The sequence below is a fragment of the Stomoxys calcitrans genome, chromosome 3 (genome assembly GCF_963082655.1).
Source record: "Stomoxys calcitrans chromosome 3, idStoCalc2.1, whole genome shotgun sequence".
NCBI lineage: Eukaryota > Metazoa > Arthropoda > Insecta > Diptera > Muscidae > Stomoxys > Stomoxys calcitrans.
In genome coordinates, this window is record NC_081554.1 from 56,993,247 (window position 1) to 57,011,083 (window position 17,837).

General features: G+C 40.7%; 1 protein-coding gene across 1 annotated transcript in view; it reads right to left on the reverse strand.

Moving 5' to 3' along the window:
- LOC106083069 (nitric oxide synthase) overlaps positions 1-17,837 on the reverse strand; it is a 317,072-nt gene that overhangs the window by 126,571 nt on the left and 172,664 nt on the right. Inside the window, exon 10 of the mRNA XM_013245896.2 lies at positions 7,616-7,760. Within this exon, the coding sequence (XP_013101350.2) occupies positions 7,616-7,760 (145 nt within the window). The remainder of the gene's footprint in view (positions 1-7,615; positions 7,761-17,837) is intronic.

Sequence of the window (17,837 nt, forward strand, 5' to 3'; positions counted from 1 at the left end):
AAATTTGTCTTCTTTGGAAAAATTTAGGAATTTAAGCTAGGGATTCCTGATTCGCCTAGACAATTGCCTTAACTCATTGAGTTCAGACATAGAGAGGATCTGTTGTGACTACTTTCTTTAGCAAAGGCTATCAAGCTGAAGGATATCAGAGGTTAGGTTAGGTGTGGCACGTATACTAGAGGACAAAGATGACGTCAAAATACGACATTTCAACCAAATCGCATAAGAATTTTGCCCTCTAGAGGTTCAAGAAGTAAAATCTGGAGATCGGTTTACATGGCAGCTATAGCTAAATATGAAACGATTTGGCCCATTTAGAATCCAGACAGAGCTTCACTAATAGACGCACGCTAAATCCTTCGAAAATTAGCGTGCTTTTCACAGAAGCATGGGGGTATATTCACTTTGTCATTCCGTTTGCAACACACCGAAAGATCCATTTCCGATCCTATAAAGTATATATATTCTTGATCAGCGTAAAAATCTAAGACGAGCCACGTCCGTCCGTCTGTCTGTTGAAATCACTTTCCAGTCTTTAAAAATTGAGATATTTGGCTGAAACTTTGCACAGATTCTTTATTTGTCCATAAGCAGGTTAAGTTCGAAGATGGGCTATATCTTCATATAGCCCCCATAAAGACCGATCCGCCGATTTTGGGTCTTAGACCCATAAAAGCCACATTTATTATACGATTTTGCTGAAATTTGGGACAGTGAGTTGGGTTACGCCCTTCGACATCCTACTTCAATTTGGCCTAGATCGGTCCTGATTTCGATATTACTGCTATATAGACCGATCCGCCGATTTAGGGTCTTAGGCACATAAAAGCCACATTTATTATCAGATTTTGTTGAAATTTGTGACAGTGAGTTGTGTTAGGCTAGTCTACATCCTTTTTAAAGTTGGCCTAGATCGGTCCAGATTTGGATATAGCTGTTATATAGACCGGTCTCCCGATTTATGCGTTTGGGCCCTTAAAAGGCGCATTTATTGTCCGATGTCGCCGAAATTTGAGACAGCGAGTTGTGTTCGGCCCTTCGACATCCTACTTCAATTTGGCCTGGATCGGTCCAGGTTTGGATATAGCTGCCATATGGACCGATGTCTCGATTTGGGGTTTTAGGCCCATACAAGGCACATTTATTGTCCGATGTCGCCAAAATTTCTGACAGTCAGTTAAGTTAAGCATGTCAACATACTTCTGGAATATGGCTTAAATCGGTCCAGATTTGCATATAGCTGTTATATAGACCGATCTCCCGATTTAAGGTTTTGAGCCCATAAACGGCGCATTTAATGACCGATGTCGCCGAAATTTGGGACAGTGAGTTGTGATAGGCCCTTCGACATCCTTCTTCAATTTAGTCTAGATAGGTCCAGATTTGAATATAGCTGCCATATAGACCGATCCCTCGATATAAGGGTTTGGGGCCATAAAAGACGCATTTATAATCCGATTTCACTGAAATTTGACACAGTGACTTATGTGTCGTATATGGTTCAGATCGGTTTATTTATAGATATCGCTACTAAAGAGACCAATATTTTGTTCTACACAATTCAACAATGACTTGTACTTATTAGTATTTGGTCCAAATCGGAATATATTTCGATGTAGCTGCTTTGGGGCGTAAAGTATGCAAATTTCACCGGATTTTGACGAAAGGTTGTTTACATATATACCCGACTTGGTGGGTATCCAAAGTTCGGCCCGGCCGAACTTAAGGCCCTTTGACTTGTTTTGGTCTCAAGAGGTCATTTCGGGATATCGGTACATAGGGGGAGCCTATATCATCATATTGAACGATTCGGATAAAACTTGGCACTGGTGTTGTTAGTCATAAGATAGGTTTTTGGGTCAATTTTCAGTCAAACCAGGTGAACATTTAGGCGTCTAAGGGCCGAAGAAGTCAAATCCGGTCAAAATTGGCTATATCGATTCGTTTCATACTTGGCATAGATGTCAAAAGTCATAACTCAAGTCTTTGTTTTAAATTTTAGCCAAATTGGATGAAAATTGAGGCTTCTAAGGGCTCAAGAAGTCAAATCCGGGGATCGGTTTATATTGGGCCATATTGATTCGTTTCATACTTGTCGAAAGTCAAAACCCAAGTCTTTGTTCACAATTTAAGCCCAATCGGATCGACCAAATCGAGGGATCGGTTTATATGATATAGCCCATTTGCAATCCCCAACGACCTACATCCATTAGGAATCATGTGTGCAAAATTTCAAGCGGACAGCTTTTTGCTTTCGACCGCTTACGTAATTTCGGCAGCCGGACGGACATAGCCAGTTCGGCTCAGAGTGTCGAGACAATCCAAAATGCATTTACTTTCTTTTAAAAAATCCGCAATTACTTTTTGGGCAACCCAATATATACTTTATTGGGTCGCAGATCTATATTTCGGAATGACTAGATTAGTATACCCCCTCCCTATGGTGGTGGGTATAAAAATACCCTAAAATTAAGCAATAATTTTATTGATGTAGGCCGTTGGGGATTGCAAATGGTCCATATCGGCTCAGATTAGCACCCATATAAATCGATCCCTCGATTTGACATATTAAGCCCCTAGAAACCGCAATTGTTATCTGATTTGCATGTAATGTTCTGTTACGACATCCAATAACCAAGCCAAGTACGGTTGAAATCGGTCTATAACCTGACATAGCTCCCATATGACCCGGTCTCCCGATTTGAAATATTGAGCCCCTGCAGTCCTTTAGCCACTGCAATGCCTGCAATTGGTACAGATTAATTTGCACCACCCCGAGGTAGCTGCATTGGACGAGTTACTCAGAGTTATGGGAATATTCAGGGCATTAACGTTGCCCTCATCCAGAATGCAGGATTGAGAGCCGTTCTGCGGCCCTTGGCAGCTCTGACCTTGGGAGTCAACTCCGAACCGGATTCCGATTGAGGGTAAAATCTCCGATTCCGCTTAAGATCACGATATCTGAAGCGCGTATCTTCCCAACTCAGCTTCTACTGGAGGGAGATGAGCTTCAGATAAGAAGTTGAAATCTTAATCTTAAAAAAAATTTTTCGTTACAGGGATAAGCATTTCCCAGTTCTTATTTTGGCCTTCATCTATCTACCGTGTAATAGAGACAACCTCCTGATCGGTTAGGTCACGTCAGTAATGAAATATTTGCCCATGAATTTTTATTAAGGACTAGGGGCAAACTTTTCACATATTTTCGAGTGCTGTCCGATTGAAGTTTGAGCCCAATGGTAAGGTGCCTCCTCACTGTGGTTGAAAATCGAAAAATTCTCAAAATCTTTTTAAGGACAATTTTCAGTCGCTAATAGGTCCATGGTGAGAGGCCACCGTAGCGCAGAGGTTAGCATGACCGCCTATGACGCTGAACGCCTGGGTTCGAATCCTGGCGAGACCATCAGGAAAAAAAGTCTATTCCGCAGAAAGAAAAAGAAAATGGAAAGACGTGAGTGCAAACGAATTGAGATGTACAGGAGTCAGAATGAAGTCCGGAAATTCTACCAAAGAATTAAACACCAAACCGATGGCTTTGGTGCAGGCACATTCTCCTGCAGAGACAAAGAAGGAAATCTGGTAACTGACACAGACAACATGCTGAGGATATGGAAAGAACATTTTACACAACTGCTAGTGTCCGATGTTGGCGGCGAAGAGGATACCGCAGAACCAATCCCTGATGATGGTATAGAATGTTTACCTCCTAGTCAGGATGAGGTCCAAGTAGCAGTAACCCGACTAAAGAACAACAAGGCAGCAGGAGCCGACGGGTTACCCGCTGAACTATTTAAGACCGGAGGCGATACGCTGATAAGGCGTATGCATCAGCTTATCTGCGCAATCTGGCTAGAAGAATGCATACCCGATGATTGGAACCTCAGCATACTATGTGCCGTACACAAAAAAGGAGACAAGATGGAATGTGCCAACTACAGAGGAGTAAGTCTCCTCCCCATCGCATACAAGATACTCTCGAGCGTACTGTGTGAAAGATTAAAACCTAAAGTCAATGAGATAATTGGACCCTATCAATGCGGCTTTAAACCAGGTAAATCCATCCCGGAGCAGATATTCACACTGCGCCAAATCCTGGAAAAGACGCGAGAAGAACAAATCAACACCTACTACCTCTTTGTTGACTACAAAGCCGCCTTCGATACTCCTTTACGTTCAAAGGTATTTCAAGCCATGTCTGAGTTTGGTATCCCTGCAAAATTAATAAGACTCTGCAGGATGACAGGATGCTGGTACACGTTCCTCAGTGAGAATAGTAAAGAATCTCTCCGAATCATTTAATACCAAACGAGGTTTCAGACAAGGAGACAGCCTCTTTAATATCCTGCTGCAGAAGATTATACGAGATGCAGAAGTGAATAGATATGGCACACTAATCACAAGAGAGCACATGCTACTCGCCTATGCCGACGATATCGATATCATAGGTCGATCACCGGAAGTAGTAACTGCAGCCTTTGAAAGAATCGAAAGAGAGTCAGTGAAAATGGGTCTGGCAGTAAATGGAGATAAGACGAAGAAATGGATGGTTTCCACTCCCAAAAAGCCTTGCACAACCGAGTAGATAAAGAACATGGAGAAAGTTGGGATTCACAACTTTGAGATAGTCAGTAACTTTATCTACCTCGGCACCGCCATAACCGAAACAAATGACACCAGTTTTCAGATAAAGCGAAGACTAATACTGTTAAACAGATGCTACTTTGGACTAAGTAAGCAGTTTAGAAACAAGGCCACCTTTCGACAGAAAAAGCTTACACTATACAAGACACTGATACCACCCGTGCTGTTATATAGTACTGAAGCATGGGTTAAAGCAGATGAGGCAGTGCTTGGAGTATTTGAGAGAAAGATTCTTCGTAAAATATATGGACCAGTTTGCGTTAATGGAGCATTTAGGCGACGTATGAACCACGAGTTGTCGACGACGATAGCATAGTTACATTTAACAACGGCTGCGTTGGCTAGGTCATGTTGTCAAAATGGATGAAGAAGCTCCAGCAAAGAAGTCTTTTGAAGGCAAATACGGTGGTACACGCAAACCGGGAAGGCAAAAAGCCCGATGGAAAGATCAAGTTGTGGGAGACACTTCGAAACTTGGTGTCAGAGATTTTTAGAATGAGTGCAGAAGATCGAGGCGCTTGGAACGCTATTCTACGTTCGGCTAGTGGAAGAAATATTGTGTCATAGCCAATTAAAGTAAGTAAGTCGTATTTCTTCTATACGCTGGTTAAGTTCTTGAATCAAATCGGGTAAAATCGGACCATATTTACTTATATCTGCCATATAGACCGATATGCCGGTTTAGGGTCTTAAGCCCATAACAGGCTCATTTATTATCCGATTTCAATGAAATTAGAAACAGTGTGTTGTTTTAAGCCTCCCGATATCCGACTCAAATATGGTTCAGATCTGTCTTTATTCAGATATAGCTGCCATATAGAGCGATATGCCGATTAAACGCTTGAGCCCATAAACGCTGCATTAATAACTCAGGTGGATATCCAAAGCTCCGCACGGCCGAACTTAACACGTGTTTACTTGTTATACCCCCCGCCATAGGAGTGACGAAATTATTGGGTTGCCCAAAAAGTAATTGCGGATTTTTTAAAAGAAAGTAAATGCATTTTTAATAAAACTTAGAATGAACTTTAATCAAATATACTTTTTTACACTTTTTTTTCTAAAGCAAGCTAAAATTAACAGCTGATGACTGACAGAAGAAAGAATGTAATTACAGAGTCACAAGCTGTGAAAAAATTTGTCAACGCCGACTATATGAAAAATCCGCAATTACTTTTTGGGCAACCCAATAGTATACCCCCAAGTCGATTTAACAATAACCGTCTGTCCGTCCGTCTGTCTGTCTGACGAAAGCACTAGCGAGCTTAAAATTTAGCAAGAACGCTTCTTATTAGAAGAGATCTGTTGGGATTGTAAATTCGCCAAATCGGTCCATTATATGTCCATAAACCAATTCCGCATCCTTGATTCTTGAGCCTCTGGAAGGCGCAATTCTTATCCGATTGGGCTGAAATTTTGCACAACAATTTCTGACTTTCAACATACAAGATATTGATTGTGTCATAATAGTCATTTCGTCATTCTGATTGTAACTACTCGAAATATTCGTCTGAGACCCCATAAGGTATATATATTCTTGATCGTCGTGAAATTTTATGTCGATCCAGCCATGTCCGTCCGTCTGTCCGTCCGTCCGTCTGTCTGTCGAAAGCACGCTAACTTCCGAAGGAGTAAAGCTAGCCGCTTGAAATTTTGCACAAATACTTCTTATTAGTGTAGGTCGGTTGGTATTGTAAGTGGGCCATATCGGTTCATGTTTTGATATAGCTGCCATATAAACCGATCTTGGGTCTTGACTTCTTGAGCCTCTAGAGTGCGCAATTCTTATCCGATTTGGCTGAAATTTTGCATTACGTATTTTATTCTTACTTTCAATAAATGTGGCAAATAAGGTTTAAATCGGTTCATAACCCGATATAGCTGCCATATAAACCGATCTGGGATCTTGACTTTTTGAGCCTCTAGAGGTCGCGATTCTCATCCGATTTGCCTGAAATTTTGTATGACGGGCCCTCTCATGACCATAAGCATACGTGGTTATTATGGTCTGAATCGGTCTATAGCCCGATACAGCTCCCATATAAATCGGTCTCTCTATTTTACTTCTTGAGCCCCCAAAGGGTGCAAATCTTATTCGAATTGGATGACATTTTACACAGGTCTCCAACATATAATTTAATTGTGGTCCAAACCGGACCATATCTTGATATCGCTCTAATAGCAGAGCAAATCTTTTCTTACATCCTTTTTTTTGCCTAAGAAGAGATACCGGGAAAAGAATTCGACAAATGCGATCCATGGTGGAGGGTATATAAGATTCGGCCCGGCCGAACTTAGCACGCTTTTACTTGTTTTAGTATTTAATTGCATAACAATATATTAAAAGTCCTTTTAAATTTCTTTAAAATTGACATTTAAAAATGTCTTTAATGTGGCAAACAATTTTTTGCTATAAAATCTCATGTCATGCCCTTAAATAAGTCAATTTACTTCAATGAAGTGTCCATAATATATTGAAACCCTCTTTAAAATGGGGCATTAAATTTGTGCGAGGGATTTCTGGGTACATGGTGGCGTATGAGAAATCCTCAAAATCACATAAAATATTCGGGGGATAATCATACGCATGGATGGCCAAAAACGTTGTAAAAAATTATGCAGCATTGTGTGTAATAACGAGAAAGATTTTCTCTGGGTAATGTTTTGATTTATTCGTGGTATTTGCCAGAAATATTAGAGGAAAATTTAATATCTAGATTTTTGGGAGGGCGGCAGACAGTTTGGATTTTTTTGAAACAGAAAGAGACACCTTAAATTCGTTGTGCATAAATAAATGTTTTTTCCTATAATGCTTAAGCTCTTTAACTTGTGTATCTGAATTTTATACAGTTATCGTCCCCGTTTCCATTTAATCCAATTTCAATTCTTAAACTTTTACTCTTATTTGTGTTTGCTATGATTATTTCCATTGAAATTCTTAATAATTTTCGTTTTTCTTGTTGAAGTTCCTTACCTGGGCATTGAATGCATGACCCAATAGTTCGCACAACTGTTTGGCATATTGCTCGGATTTTCCCGTTTCGGTGGCATAGAGAACGGTGGCTTTGATACGTTTCGATAAAGCACGTCCGAATAATTTCGATGTAAACTTCACAGCCCTAAGGGAAAGAAAGGTAAAGAGAAAGAGAGTAAGAAAACCAATAGGTAAGTATACAACAAATTTAATATAAATAAAAATTAATTTAATTAAATTTTCATTACATGATCTTTCATCTTCATCGCATACCAACCCTCTCACCATGAAATAAAATAGTTAAATCGTACTACTTAATTTTACTAGACAACAATTGTTTTATTTAAGCGGCTTTCTCATCCGTTTATGGTGATGACCTTCTACATATGTATGTCGGTTTATTATTGTTGTTGCCCCAACTTTATGTTAGGCCCCCCTGTAGTGTGCTACCAACAAAAAAAAAAAAAAAGAAAATAAATACCAAACAACAACCATCAACAACTTAGTCGTTGACTTTTTGATGTCGCTAGCTTGGCGCTTCTGCTGCCAGTGTCATTCAAAACAATTACAAAAACATCCAAAACATGTCATTTACAAACTCAGTAACATTTCAGTGGCCAAAATGATAAGAGCTAAGCCAACACAGACACACAGTGAGATGACACACAAAAAAAGATCCATAAACGAAATAGGCCGCAGTATCCACTGGAGGAACACAATGGGCCTGCTGTCTTAGGTAAATTGTAAATGACCCCCAATATAATCCTTATTGGCATTTTTCGCCATAGTCAATAGATGCCTTTCATTGGCTTCGGCTACAATTACCTAACCTTCTGTCAAATCAATGGAACCTGTCTCCTTGGGAGAAGACAATGTTCCGTTTACAGAAAGTGCAAAATACCAGGGAGTTTTGCTGGACAGGAAATTGAACTTCAAATCCAACATTTCGGAAAGGGCAAGAAAGGCAACTCTTGCCCTATACACCTGCAAGAGAGCCATTGGCTTAAGTTGGGGGTTTAGACCGCGTGTCATGCATTGGGTATATACTGCAGTTGTCAGACCTATAATGCTATATGGTGTTGTGGTCTGGTGGACGGCACTTCCAAAGTACGCCTACTGCTCAATACTTAATCGGATCCAAAGGATGACTTGTTTGTGCATCATAGCCGCATTGAGGACGACACCAACTGATGCACTGAATTTAATACTACGTCTTATGCCTTTGGAGATGGGCTAGACAAATTGCAGCGACCACTGCCGTGAGGTTAAGGGAGCTTTCTCCTTGATACAATGTCCGATGTTCCAGGCAGTGTGGATAACACCCTACCAGAGAAACTGATAGAACCGATTGGAACTACGATATCCCTGGTAACAGAAGCTACATAGACTTCTATACGGATGTCTCCAAACTAAACAACCAGGTGGGCTTTGGGGTGTACTCTTAAGATCCGGGACTGGTCATACCGAAAAGGTTACCCGACCACTGCAGTTTGTATCAAGCGACCAATGCCGTGAGGTATAAATCCGTGCAAGACAGAAGTAGTTCTTTTCAGGAGGAGATACAAGTTGCCTACAGTGGGATCTGTCTCCTTGGGTGGAGACAATGTTAGGTTTACAGAAAGTGCAAAATACCTGGGAGTTTTGCTGGACAGGAAATGGAACTTCCAATCCAACATTTCGGAAAGGGCAAGAAAGGCAACTCTTGCCCTATACACCTGCAAGAGAGTCATTGGCAAACGTAGGGGGTTTATACCGTGTGTCATGCATTGGGTATATACTGCATTTGTCAGAGCTATAATGCTATATGGTGCTGTGGTCTGGTGGACGGCGCTTCCAAAGTCCGCCTACTGCTCAATACTTAACCGGATCCAAATACCATTATTACGACGATTGGCATAAATATCTTCTCAGACAGCCAAGCAGCCAATAAATCCTTGGAGAACGTATTTCTGAACACAAAAACTGCCCTCGGCTGTCGCAGATCTCTCAACGACATGGCTGAACAGTTCAAAATTCAGCTGTTTTGGGTGCCGGGCCACAGAGATATCCCAGGGAATTGTAAAGCGGACGAGCTTGAGAGACTAGGAACTACCTAGCACATTTCAGGGGAACTGGATTTGTGGGTATGCCTCTAGCTCTAGCAACGTGTTAGCTACGTCTGCAGGATCAGACACGAAAGGGATTTCTCGTTTTTCTGCGGAATCACGAAATGTGCTGAGACAATCCTCATCTAGCTCTTATAAGTAAGCAAGCTCCTTCCAGTCCAAGGGACCGATCGCGTAGCAGCGATAATGACGGTAATCCAGAATGCAAGAGAAAAAGTTCAAACAAGTAAAAGTGTGCTAAGTTCGGCCGGGCCGAATCTTGGGAACCCACCACCATGGATTCTGCAAAAAATTTAGACAAAATGTATTTAGTTAAAGGGCATAATTTTTTTCAATATACCAAACTTCTGTCAAACCAACAAAAATTAAAGCTTCTAGGAATCGAACAAGGATGATCGTGAGACCGCTTTACATGGGACCTATATCAGATTATTGACTTATTTGGACCGTATTTGGCAGAGTTGTTTGAAGTCATAACGGAACACTACCTGCAAAATTTCAGCCAAATCGGACAAATATTGCGGCTTGTAAGGACTCCAGAAGACAAATCTGGGGATCGGTTTATGTGGGGGCTATATCAGGTTATTCACCGTTTTGGACCGTACTAACAAGAGTTGTTGGAAATCATAACAGAACACTACGCGCAAAATTTTAGCCTAATCGGACAAGTATTGCGGCTTGTAAGGGCTCAAGAAGTCAAATCTAGAGATCGGTTTATATGGGGGCTATAACAGGTTATTGATCGATTTCGACCGTACTTGGCACAGTTGCTGGAAGTCATAACGGGACACCACCTGCAAAATTTCAGCCAAATCGAACAAATATTGCGGCTTGTAAGGGCTCAAGAAGTCAAATCTGGAGATCGGTTCGTATGGGAGCTATATCAGGTTATAGACCGATTTGGACCGTACTTGACATAGTTGTTGGAAATCATAACAGAACACCGCATGCAAAATTTCAGCCAAATCGCCAAAAATTACGCCTTGTGAGGGTTCAAGAAGACAAATCGGGAGATCGGTTTATATGGGGGCTATAACAGGTTATAGACCGATGTGGACGATACTTGGCACAGTTGTTGGAAGTCATAACAGAACACCACCTACAAAATTTCAGCCAAATCGAACAAAATTATGTCTTGTGAGGGTTCAAGAAGACAAATCGGGAGATTGGTTTATATGGGGGCTATATCAGGTTCTTGACCGATTTGAACCGTACTCGACACTGTTGTTGAAAGTCATAACAGAACACTACATGCAAAATTTCAGCAAAATCGGATGAAAATTGCAGCTTGTAAGGGCTCAAGAAGTCAAATCGGGAGATCGGTTTATATGGGGGCTATATCTAAATCTGAACCGATATGGCCCATTTGCTATTCCCAATGACCTACATTGATATTAAGTATCTGTGCAAAATTTCAAGCGGCTAGCTTTACGTGTTAAATCGCTATCGTGATTTCGACAGACTGACGGACGGTTGGACTGACGTACGGATGGACATGATGCTAGATCCACTCAGAGCGTCGAGACGATCAAGAATATACATACTTTATGGGATCTTAGACGAATATTTCGAGGTGTTACAAACGGAATGACTAGATTAGTAAACCCTTATCTTATGGTGGTGGTTATAATGACAGCAATCTGGAGGAATAGTAATGACGCAGCAGAGACCGATGGGTTGCCAGATGATCTATTTTAAGCCAACAGCTTAAAGCTGGTGGGGCGTATTGTGTACAAGGTTTATGTTTTCACCGAGACTCAAATCTATGCCAAGACCGAAAGTTCTGGTAAATTTTCCATCTCGATCTATGATCAAAAGAAAAACTTGCTTTCTCAGCGCCTTAGAAACTCAGCATTTGTTTAAAGGTGAGTATGAACCCCAAATCTGCCACTTTAACCTAACCTTATGGCATAGCTTCGTCAGCTATTTAGAGCCATGAATGCCACCGGCCATTGTCACAATTCTAAGCATGCCTGCCTTTAGCGAATTTTGCCGTTTTTATGAATCCATTCATAGAATGTTTAATGTCTTTCACATCTCTCTCTCTCTCACTTTCTCACTCCCTCTCTCTTCAAGTACTGCTGCTGCTGCTGCATATGAGACACTGCTGTTAAACAATTCGCCATAGAATTATTTTATGCACCTCACAGGATGGCATAAAGAGAGAAAAAAAAAGAAAAATATATGGCACTAGAGTAACAACAGCAACCAAGAGCTAAAGGACCAACCAGCGATATCATGACACGTGAATAAATTTGAAAAAGTTTATGTCAATGTTGTAAAAATGTTAAAGCACTCGAACACATGGCTGTCGGTGGTCATGACGATGAAGGCGGCTATGATGATGGCAATATCTACATAGACTCTGGTCTTAACCACGTTTAATGTCTGAGGGCCAATTTAGGATGATAAAACAAAATTCGCCTTTTATGAGTCACAAAAATATGAATATGAGACACAGTTTATGTATGGAAGTGTTTATGTGTGTGAGGGTGTTTGTGCTGACATTAAACACATTCAAATTCATGTGCCTGTGATTTTTTTTCCCCCCCACCATCTGATGGTCGCATGATATGAAATCAGACCATTTCACATTAAAGTTTTTAAATTTTATAAAAATTATAAATGTGTCAAAGGTCTTTTTTTCTGCTCTCACCTATACCTGTGGAAAATAATGCCCCTCTATATGAAATTAAACCACTTGCACTAAAGGCTTGCGCCCCTCGAGTGTTGTGCATCATGTGGCTGGTGACATCGTGTTTTGCACCTGCTTTTGAATATTTGCTCTCCTAACACATGATGCACAAAGGTGATAATGCTTCAGTTCTATTCCGTTCTTCACCAGAGTATATGGCCATAGTATTTCATTAACATATTGTCGTTGCTGTCATTTTCATAATTTATGTGAAATACCCCAAGTGTTGTGTGTGTATGTGTGTGTGAGTATGTAGTTAACCTGGATAACAGCCTGCAAAGCATTGGGTTCGCGTATGAGTACATATTCATGGCGATATTTTGTATAGGAGGGGAAAATCAATGGTGAAATATTTGAAAATTTTCAATGATGTGCAAAATGCAATGATTCATTTAGATTAACTTAATTAATAAATAAAGATTTTTAAGGAATGTATTTCCACCCCAATTGATTTAAATAAAAACTATGTACTGTAAGCAATACGCTAAAATGAGCCAATTATAAATTACAATAAAGCTGTAAGTCCTTAGCTTTTCTTCATAGCAAACCAGCAAAAATTAAAGCTTCTAGGAACCGAACAAGAGTGATATAGAGGCCGGTTTATATGGGAGCTTTATCAGGTTGTAGACTGATTTGGACCGTATTCGGCACAGTTGTTGGAAGTCGCAACAGAACACAGTATGCATAATTTCAGCCAAATAGAACAAAAATTGCGGATTGTAAGGGCTCAAGAAGTCAAATAGGGAGATCGGTTTATATGAGAGCTATATCAGGTTATAGACTGATTTGGACCGTACTTGGCACAAATGTTGGAAGTTATAACGAAATACTACCTGCCCAATTTCAGCCAAATTGGACAAAAATTGCGGCTTGTAAGGGCGATCAGTTTATATGGGAGCTATATCAGGATATAGTCCTATTCCTACCGTATTTGGCACAGTTGTTGGAAGTTATAACAGAACACCACTTGCAAAATTTTAGCCAAATTGGACAAAAATTGCGGCTTGTAAGGACTTAACAAGTCAAATCGGCAGAACGGTTTATATGTGGGCTATATAAGGTTATAGCCCGATTTGGACCGAGCTTGGCACAGCTGTTGAAAGTTATAACAGAACACCACTTGCAAAATTTCAGCCAAATTGGACAAAAATTGCGGCTTGTAAGGGCCGAAGAAGTCAAATCGGGAGATCAGTTTATATGGGAGCTATATCAGGTTATAGTCCTATTCCTACCGTACTTGGCGCAGTTGTTGGAAGTCGGAAGAAAACACTACATGCAAAATTTCAGCCAAATGGAGCAAAAATTGCGACTTGTAAGCTCAAGAAGTCAAATCGGCAGATCGGTTTATATAGCAGCTATATCTAAATCTGAACCGATATGGCCCATTTGCAATCCCCTATGACCTACATGAATATTAAGTATCTAAGCAAAATTTCAAGCGGCTAGCTTAACGCATTCGACGCCTATCGTGATTTCGACAGACGGACGGACGGACATGGCTAGATCGACTCAGGATGTCGAAACGATCAAGAATATATACTTTATGGGGTCGCAGATCAAACTTCACAGTTTCGATCTACGACCCCATAAAATATATATATATTCTCAATTGTCTCGACATCCTGAGTTGATCTAGCCATGTCCGACTGTCTGTCAAAATCACGATAGCGGTCGAACGCGTTAAGCTAGCCGCTTGTGGGTTCCGAAGTTTCCGCCCGCCCAAACATAGCACGACATATTAAGTGGGCTGTTGGAGTTGTTCTTAGTCGTTGTCAACATAAGAAAATAAAACCCAACCATCATCTCCAATCAATAAATGCAAATCAAACAATAAGTTCAAAATACCTATGTCGTCTTAAGAAGAAGCATATGCAGCTGACTGACCTCTGTGTGAGACAAACCACACACATCATCCACCACTACAACAACCCCACCCCACCCCACAACCAACTTTTATCTCTCATACTCTCACCTAGTGCTCTCACATTATACCACTCTATTTGTGGGGGCGTCCACAGTAATAATGATTTCTATTGGTATACGCAGTGTCTTCGAACTAACGGTTTTCTCTCGTATTTTTACCTAACTACTGTTGTTGTAAAGTGGCTATGCCATAGGACAAACAAATGATTCGTAAGTGACAGGCAACAACAATGCTGTGTTAAGTCATTTACCAATTTTAGCATGTTCTAGTTCGAATTAAAAAAAAAAAAAAAACAACCTTATCTCGCACTTTCGTATTGAGAGTGACCTTTATGCGGAATTTCAAGTGTATAGGTGCAGCCAGTTCTTCTGGGCGAATATTAGTCAAAAACACTTCTCTATTTTTATAGATAACTCTTAACCTCTCAAAGAGGACTTGTGCGTACTAAAGTCCTTGATTCTATATTTGATTTTTTATTAACATTTCCATCGCCTTCACATCTCCATTACCTTTGATTTCCCTATTGCTAGGCAACTTTTTTCAACTGAATAATAATTTTTTTTTCGCCTATGTATTTTCAAGTGATTTTATTTAATCAAAAGTAGAACAAGTACCACAGAAATAGCTAGCCAGAGAAGCTACTTGTGACAACGAACTCGTAATTTCCCATGCCTGAATGAGTGCGTCTTGCTACGTCTTCGTTCCCAGGCGAATTTATATGTCATTTCATTCACGCTTCGTAATGGATATATTCTCACTTTACAATACACCAATAATGTTGTTAAAGGCATGACACAATCGAAGTCTTCGCCATGCACGTCATCATCATCATCATCTGCAAGAGCAGTAATGTCTACTTGAAGTCTATGGATCGCCTTACCATGACTATAAACACCAACATCATCATATAAACATCATATTCATCACACATGATATTTTTTACTTTAAAGCGTGTAAAAATTGTGCTGGCAAGATCGAAAATTAAATACCCAACACAAAGCCTTATTATAGGGATCGACTTTTTGGCATCACATTCAAAGAAATTTGGTTGTTGAAGAAAGTTCTTTGGGAATTTTCGTGGACATGAAGTAATAATGGTGCGGCAAGTGATAGCATGTGAGGAATATGATAAGACGTTGGAGTATTTCCTATGTCATTGCCCGGCTTTCCCGTCTAACGGATACCAGCATTTGATGGGGACACAATACCAGACATCAACCAACCTTGGGTCGTGGCATGGAAAACAATTAAAAATTTTGTAAGTAGCATTGAATTGCTAACATAGATTTTCTTTTCCGAGGTTACTCCTTTTTAGTATTTAGAGCGCACAACATGCCGATTACTGGCATATTAATCCGCACCATGCCACTATGTAGTGGCATGGTGCGGATTAATATCAGCACCGTCTTTTCACATCTAATCGCCGCATGGCGGCTTGCATGGGAATACCGCACAATAACTTCTGCAGGAGTTGCCTTGATGAGGATGAGGAGGAGACTATCGAACACGATTTTGCAAGGAAGCAGGCTCACCTTTCTAGGGAACCGGTTCTTCTACGATCTGGATGACCTTGCGAAGGTACCTCTTGGAGGTCTCCTGAGATTTGTTAACGGGACGGGATGGTTCAGACAGGGGTGCCGTAAGTTCTGGCGGAGACAGGGGCATGGGCGGTTGACCCCCGCTCTGTTTCTGCATTCATCCCGTTTCATTTTTATTCGTGTACTAGTTGGACAGGGCCAGCGCCTACTTTCATGCTCGAATTTTATCTGGGCCCTATACAGATACGGTCCGGTTTTGGGGTGCTGGTACGGCTTTTCAGATATTTCGCCATAATTTGGATATCATTTTCGTGGTCAACTCCCAAATACCTTTCATTTGAGCCTTACATTACTGTGGTCGGTAAGTATATCCGGTATGAGGGGATTTTTGAAAGTGAGGTAGGCGGCCATATATCAGATTCGTGCTCTCAAATACCTTTCATTTGAGCTCCATATTGTCATTATTGGTTAATATTTCCATTTGGCGGGCCTTGGAGGAGACACGCCCCACTAGATATCCCACCCTAAATAAGGATAGCAAATTTCTGTTTTTGAGTTATTATAAACAAACTAAATTTCGCATAAAACGCCCCACCCATATCCGAGATCTGGCTTTTTTGAAAACAGGGTAAGGGGAGGGTCCGCCCATCAAAGTTTTGATGTTAGATCTGCTTCATTCTTTTGGTTTTGGTGATGGATTGGAGTAGCCAAACCCTTTGCCACGAAAGTAGATATCAGATTCATACATATTGCTACAGTCGGTATATATGTTTGGTTTAGGGCGAGTTTATGAGTTGAGAGGTCACTGAAACACCATAAAACAGATATCAGATTTGAGCCCTTTTTTGCCATAATCCACAAATATGTCCAGTTTGAGGGGTATGCAGGGTGTGGCGGCCACCCACGCACTTAGCCCTGAAAAAATATAAGCATCGTGCTTTACTCTCAAATTTCCCATTGGTTTAGGGGGAATTTATGGGGTGAAACGACCTCCAAACACTTGGCCTCAAAATTGGATATCAAATTCGTTTTCTACTATCAAATACTTAAATACGCAAACATGGGCGGTTTGATGGGAGTTTAGGAGTCAGACCCTGAAATAATATCAGCATCGTGCTAAAGCACGACTTATTTTAGCCCTATAATGTCCAGCATTTTAAAGGTGGCTATCAAGATATTCAGGGCTACGGGTCTTGTTCAGATCCACACCACTTAATTGTTATCTGTATTGGTTGTCTACATTCGAAATCATATTTCAAAGCTACCACTTGGGATACCACATTTTTAAAGGTCCGTAGGTCCTCCTGTGTCTATCCCAATTTGAGGGTACAAAGTGTTCTCTACTACCAAAGACCTTTTATTGCTGTTCTATTTTATGCTAATAGGCTCTCATATATTATTTTTAATTTCTATTTTTTTTTTTGGGTGGGATAGGGAGTGGGATAACGCCCTCAGACACATCCTTTCATTTAAGTACAATATATTCTCGGTCGTCCTACATGACAGTTTGGTGTTGGTTTTATTGGGAGGAAAGGGTCGGTCCCCCCGATTCTAAGACCCAAAAGAGCGTTTATTTGAGTCCATTACTGTCGCGATATACATGTCCTGTTTTTCCACTCGAACTACAAGTCCTATTGAAGGGTTTTTTAGATGGTGCGCCGGTCCCACACTTTATCCCAAATGTGTATAATAGATTCGTAGTCAACTCCCAAAGACCTTTCATTTGATACCCATTTTGATGTGATGTTGGACATTTAGCCCGTTTAAGGGGTTTTTTGGGGTTGGGGAGGCCCCGTAGACACCTTGGACCAAATTGTTATAACAGATGTGTACTCAACTTACAAATACCTTTCATTTGATATCCATATTGTCCCAATCGGTAAATATGCCCTGCTGGGAGGTTTTAGGGGATGGGGAGGTGCCTCAAATACCGGGGAATAACTTTTATATCAGATTCTTA